The 6942-nt window shown below is 49.9% G+C and overlaps 1 protein-coding gene across 1 annotated transcript in view; it reads right to left on the bottom strand.

Moving 5' to 3' along the window:
- DHRSX (dehydrogenase/reductase (SDR family) X-linked) overlaps window positions 1-6942 on the bottom strand; it is a 216368-nt gene that overhangs the window by 12482 nt on the left and 196944 nt on the right. The window contains exon 6 of the mRNA XM_011948257.1: window positions 6169-6376. Coding sequence (XP_011803647.1) covers window positions 6169-6376 — 208 coding nt within the window. The remainder of the gene's footprint in view (window positions 1-6168; window positions 6377-6942) is intronic.

The raw sequence follows: 6942 nt of genomic DNA, 5'->3' as shown, positions 1-6942 counted from the left end.
GGGGGGCTGGGTATGGTGTCTCATGCCTGTAATCTCAGCACTTTGGCAGGCTGAGGCAGGTGGCTCACTTGAGACTGTGAGTTCAAGGTCACATCCAAACCTATTGAAACCCTGTCTCTACTAAAAATATGAAAATTAGCCAGGCATAGTGGGACACACCTGAGGTCCCAGCTACTCAGAAGCCTGAGGCAGAACTGCTTGAACCCAGCAGGCGGAGGCTGCAGTGAGCCCAGCAGGCAGAGGTTGCAGTGAGCCGAGATCGCACCACTGCACTCCAGCCTGGGTGACAGAGCAAAGCTCCATCTTAAAAAATAAAACATAAAAAACCATTCCCAGCACCTGCATCCTTGACTTGATTAATTAACCCGTCACCCTCTCGGCACATCAATCCAAGTTCCAATCAACCCAAGACACATTTTCATTAGACTGCACGGTGGCTGCAAATACACGCTTAAGACAAGCAATGATACAAGTGGTCTGCTTCATGGTGAAGTGGGCACAGTCTACACTGCACATTTGTTCATTTTGACGGCAGGCCTGATCACATGATTTCAAAGTGGTCAGGATGTCCTGTACGGTGGAGCGGATACACTCAGCATTTACAATAGCTTTTTTTTTTTTTTTTTTTTTGAGGTGGAGTTTCGCTCTTGTTGCCCAGGCTGGAGTGCAGTGGCATGATCCCGGCTCACCACAATCTCCGCCCCTGGGTTCAAGCGATTCTCCTGTCTCGGCCTCCCAAGTAGCTGGGATGACAGGTGTCTGCCACTGCACCTGGCTAATTTTTGTATTTCTAGTAGAGATGGGGTTTCTCCATGTTGGCCAGGCTGGTCTCCAACTCCTGCCCTCAGGTGATCCACCTGCTTTGGCCTCCCCAAGTGTTGGGACTACAGGCATGAGTCACCGCACCGGGCCGATAGCTCTTTTTTGTAACAGCCATTGATCTTAAGACAATGAGGGTGGGAAGAGAGGTAAGAGTCACCTTCACTGGCTCCCTAGGAGGCGTATACATAATGGGGGTTACTGAGTTTCACTGATGAAGCTGTGAGGAGCTTCCTAGAGGTCTGAAGACCACACGTGCCCTCTGAAAGATTAATAAGCTACTCTCCTACCGAGCCTGAGACCACCTGCATGTCTCAGTGTGAGGAATGGCCTGAGGCATCTGTATACAGGACAAATCAAACCCCTCGTCTCTATAAATGCACAAACCATAATCCCAGCGCTGGGGGAGGCCACAGCAGGAGGATCGCTTGGGGCTAGGAACTGGAGACCAGGCTGAGCAACACAGCAAGACCCTGGCTCTACCGAAAAATGTGTAACAAATTAGCCAGGTGTGGTGGTGCATTCCTGTAGTCCCAGCTACTCAGGTGGTGGAGGGGGTGTCATTGTTGGAGTCCAGCAGGTTGAGGCTGCCGTGAGCTGTCATCGTGCCACTGCACTCCAGCCTGGGTGACAAGGTGAGATCCCATCTCAAAAACAAACCAACCAACCTCCTAGTTTTTCTTCAGGTGGTAACTGGTGGCCCAGGTGAGTGGCTGTGAAAGTGGAATTGAGTCCATGTGTTCTGATGAGACAGAGGATGGGGCTTCAGAGTGACATACAACTCTGCGCTCAGGTGATATGAAAGGTCACAGAGATATGTACGTCACACAGGTTCTCTCCAGGGACCACTGGGCAGGTCCTGCAAGGTTTGTCTTCCTTTTTTTTTGAGATAGAGTTTCGGGCTGGAGTGCGGTGGTGCAATCTCGGCTCACGGCAACCTCCGCCTCCTGGGTTCAAGCGCTTCTCCTGCCTCAGCCTCCCGAGTAGCTGGGATGACAGGCACACACCACCACGCTTGGCTCAATTTTTTTGCATTTTTTAATAGAGATGGTGTTTCACCATGTTTGCCAGGCTGGTCTTGAGCTTCTGACCTCAAGTCATCCACACACCTTGGCCTCCCAAAGTGCTGGGATGACAGGCATGAGCCACAGCACCCAGCTGATCTTCCAAGTCTTCATATACAATGCATGCATGCATACACACTAGTAAATAATACATACACAGCAATACAGAATTAGCATTATAAAGACAGCATCAAGCTACTGCTGCTGGATAGCCTTTTCTTTAAAATTCTTAGATTATTTTAGTTTCATTTCCAGGCTAATGCATATTCTGCTACTCTATAATTTTAAAGTTTCCATAATGTTGTCTCTTATATAAAGGCAGTGTGACTCAAGCAATGCCCCGTGGTTATTTTTAATCGAAATTTGCAGATGATGATCAAAGGATTAAAGAATGATTCATGTGGCTAAAGTTCCACTTTGCTTGTTAAATATTTAGGAAAAAAAAGATCAAGGCCAGCCATGGTGGCTCATGCCTGTCATCCCAGCACTTTGGGAGGCAGAGGTGGGAGAATCACCTGAGGCCAGGATTTCAAGGCTGCCACCAGGCATTGTCTCATAATCCCAGCACACAAGACCTCCCTGGGCGACCAGCAACATGTCGTCTCTACAAAAAAAAAAAAAAAAAAAAAAAAAGTAGCTGAACATAGTGGCAAGCACCTATAATTCCAGCTACTTGGGAGGCCTAGGTGGGAGGATCGCTTGAGGTCAGGAGTTGGAGACCAGCCTGGGCAACATAGGGAGACCCCATCTCTACAAATAATTAACTGGGCATGGTGATCTGTGCCTGTAGTACCAGCTACTTGGGAGGCCTAGGTGGGTGGATCACTTGAGGTCAGGAGTTTGAGACCAGCCTGGGCAACATGGTGAAACCCCGTCTCTACTAAAAATACAAAAATTAGCCGGGCGAGGTGGCGGGCGCCTGTAGTCCCAGCTACTCCTTGGGAGGCTGAGGCAGGGGAATGGCGTGAACCCGGGAGGCGGAGCTTGCAGTGAGCCGAGATCGTGCCACTGCACTCCAGCCTGGGCCACAGAGCCAGACTCCGTCTCAAAAAAAAAAAAAATTGAAAAAGAGAAAAACAGCAAATGCTCTCCTTGGATACCGAAGCCACTCTGAGGGATTCATGGGGGTTTTAGAAGCCTGGAATGTATCCAAATTGTGGTGTCTTGCTAGCGAAAACTTACTGCTTAATACAATAACTAATACTTTGAAATTCCTTGGCTTGAGGAACTAGAGATGCGAAGAACAATGGATGAGAAAGCAAACTGCAAAATAAGGGCGGTACAGTTGGGCGCAGTGGCTCACAGCTGTCATCCCAGCACTGTGGGAGGCTGAGGCGGGTGGATCACCCGAGGTCAGGAGTTCGAGATCAGCCTGGGTAACATGTTGCAACCCCATCCCTACTAAAAATACAACACTTAGCCAGGCATGGTGGTGGGCACCTGCAATCCCAGCTACTCGGGAGGCTGAGGCAGGAGAATCACTTGAATCCGGGAGGCAGAGGTTGCAGCGAGCTGAAATCATGCCACTGCACTCCAGCCTGGTGACACAGCGAGACTCTGTCTCAAAAAAAAGGTAAAAGAAAAAAAGAAATTCCATTGCTTGAGGAATTAGAGGTTTGAAGAACAACTGATAAGAAAGCCAACTGCAAAATAAGGGAAGGAATTAATTCCCTGAAAACGTCTGCGTTGGGGGCGGGCAGCTCATTTCATGAGAGACTTTCCGATGAAATCAAGAGCAATGCCAGGAGTCCAACAGGGAGAAAAGGAAATTTGTAACCAAGCATTAATTCCAAAACTTGACAAAATTGACAATTATCTAAAGGGAAAAGCTGTCTAAACTGACTCAGAAAGAGGTGGAAAACTTCAACCAAGCAATAGACGCCCATGGAATTTTGAAAGCCGAGTTAGAATCGCTCTTCTAAAAATTCCTCAACCCACACGGTTTTCAAGGCGCAAGGCGAATCGTGGCAGTGTTTCAAAAGCAGGTGCTTTTACAAATGCTAATTAGACGATTCTGCAAGGTAATGGGAAAAACAGAAAAGCTTCCCGAGGTTCTTTCTTTGTTTTGTAAACAAACTATTAAAACTTCAGAATCCCAATTTGAGATAGATAGGAAAGAAAGTAAATCTATAGCTCCCAGATACATATCACTGCAAAAGACCTCAAGGGGGACAGGCACAGTGGCTCACTTCTGTCATCCCAGCACTTTGGGAGACCAAAGCAGGCAGATTACTTGAGGCAGGTCGGGAGTTCGAGACCTGCCTGGCCAACGTGGTGAAACCCTGTCTTTACTAAAAATAGAAAAACCAGCCAGGCGTGGTGGTGCACACTTGTAGTCCCAGCTACTCAGGAGGTTGAGGCAGGAGAACTGCTTGAACCCGGGAGGCGGAGGTTGCTGTGAGCCGAGATCGTACCATGGCACTCCAGCCTGGGCGACAGAGCGAGACTCCATCTCAAACAAACAAAGAAAAAAACTCAAGGGAATGGCTGGGGCATGAAATCTTGTAGTGCTTAAGAAGACAACGCATCGTCACAACACAGATCACTGCAGAAACGTGGGACCATTCAGTTGCTGGATCTTAAAACCCAATACCCCAAAGTACGGTGCTTTATCCTGCGGAACTGAAGACGCCTCAAGATCTCCCTGACCTCCCCGTCCTGGGTCGTCTGTGTCTCCCGACGCACAGGATGAAGTTGTTCTCTGAAATTCCCTGAAGTCCGGACCCGCCAAAGAAGGAAAAATGACCAGTGGCCCCTTCCCTGAGTTTCCGAACCCACATCGCGGGAGGAAAGACTGATGTCTGTCAGCAGCCCCGCAGAGAATTCTCATAAACCACTGTCTGTTCTGCGGCCTCAACAGCCTCTGTCCCTGGACAGACTCATCCTAAACCATTATCTGAGGCCGGGCACGGTGGCTCACGCCTGTCATCCCAGCACTTTGGGAGGCCGAGGCGCGCGGATCACCTGAGGTCGGGAGTTCAAGACCAGCCTGGCCAACATGGCGAAACCCCATCTCTACTAAAAATACAACATTAGCCGGGTGTGGTGGCGGATGCCTGTAATCCCAGCTACTCCAGAGGCTGAGGCAGGAGAATCGCTTGAACCCGGCAGGCGGAGGTTGCACTGGGCAGAGGTCGCGCCGCTGCACTCCAGTCTGGGCAACAAAGCGCGAAACTCCATCTCAAAAGAAACAAGCAAACAAACAACAACAACAAAAAACATTATCTGTTTTTGGGCCACTGTACATGTTCAAACCCACTGACTTCCCTTAAAAATCATTTGCTGTTCCCTAAATTCGCCCCCAATTCCCCTAAGAAGAAGAGGACAAAAGCATGTGTACCCCCTTGTGCGATGGGGCAGTTCCTCGGACATTCTCCTCCATGTAAGAGAATACACTTGCCTGTCATTTCCTTTATTCATCTTTCAATAAGGGAAACTCTATGTTGGGCGTTGATTTTTCAGCAAACCTTCAAAAGGCAAAGGGGGATGTTTTTCCCTCGGCCTTTCCCTTCCCTACCACTGCATCCCCAAAGGGTCTCCAGCTCCTAAGAAGATTCAGTTATGGACACTACACAGCCACGCAGCGTCACCCACTGAGCTCGCAGGCAACCAAGGCTTTGGGGTGAGAATGTACCAATACAACACCGAATGCGAGCACCCCACAGCGCACACGCGGCCTGGAAGTGCTTGTGTCAGAGGTGTGTGAACCAGAGTGACTCCATCTTGGACAGGGGCAGGGTGAAATGAGGTGGAGACCTACTGGGCTGCGTTCCCGGACGGTGAAGGAGTTCTAAGTCACAGGATGAGATAAGAGGTTGGTACAAGGTACGGGTCATAAAGACCTTGCTGCTACAACACGCTGTAGTAAAGAAGTCGGCCAGAACCCACAAAAGCAAAATGGAGACGAGAATGGCCTCTGGCTGTCCTCACTGCTACACTCCCACCAGCACCATGACATTTACAAATGCCACGGCAACATCAGAAAGCTACCCTGTGTGGTCTAAAAAGGGGAGGCATGAATAATCCATCCCTTGTTTAGCATATCATCAAGAAATAACCACAAAAACGGGCCACCAGCAACCCTCAGGGCTGCTCTGTCTACGGAGCAGCCATTCTTTATTCCTCTACTTTCCTAATGAATGTGCTTTCGCTTTGCACCGCAGACTCCTCCTGAATTCTTTCTTGCGTGAGATCCAAGGACCCTCCCCTTGGGGTCCGCACTGGGAACCCTTTCCCGTAGCATCTTCACGTGTAGCCATGAATCAGAGAAGCAGAAGGGGCTTACCTTGAAAAGCAACCAGCTGAAAAGCTTCTTCACCAGGCGGGTGCCCCAGAACACATGCCGGTAGAGGTCTGTGTTGACCACGCCAGGGTCCACCACGTTGGCGGTCACGTGGCTTCCCTCGGCCGCCAGCAGCCGCTGGAGGTGGTAGGTGAACAGGACAAGCGCCAGCTTGCTCTGGGCGTACGCTGCGTGGGCTGAGTAGCAGGCACTGCGGGGCAAGCAGGAGAAGGTGTAAGAGACTGACGGCATATTCCCGCCTAAGTGCCTCATCCGCGCAGCATCTGTACCAGCGGCCGTGACTATAGGCAGCCACCTCCCCTGGACCCATGTGTGATCATGCCATCTCTTGGCCAGTTTTCCAATGCCTGCGGATTGTTCTAGTTCACCTTCTTACTACAAACTCATCCCTTAATTGTATTGGGGTCAGACATGTTAAATTATGTTACTCACTTTTTATTTTTATGTATTTTGAGACAAGAGTCTCACTGTGTCGCCCAGGCTGGAGTGCAGTGGTGCAATCTCGGCTCACTGCAACCTGCACCTGTCCAGTTCAAGCGATTCTCCTGCCTCAGCCTCCCCAGTAACTGGGACTACAGGCACCTGCCACCACACTCTGCTAATTTTTTGTATTTTCAGTAAAGACCGGAGTTTTACCATGCTGGCCAGGCTGGTCTCGAACTGCTGACCCCAAGTTATCCACCTGCTTCAGCCTCCCAAAGTGCTGGGATTACAGGCAGGAGCCACTGCACCTGGCTTTCCATGTGGTCTTGTTTT

The sequence above is a fragment of the Colobus angolensis genome, unplaced genomic scaffold (genome assembly GCF_000951035.1).
Source record: "Colobus angolensis palliatus isolate OR3802 unplaced genomic scaffold, Cang.pa_1.0 Scaffold277, whole genome shotgun sequence".
NCBI classification, from domain to species: Eukaryota; Metazoa; Chordata; class Mammalia; order Primates; family Cercopithecidae; genus Colobus; species Colobus angolensis.
Note: the sequence above shows the minus strand (reverse complement) of the source record. Positions and strands in the feature narration are given on the sequence as shown.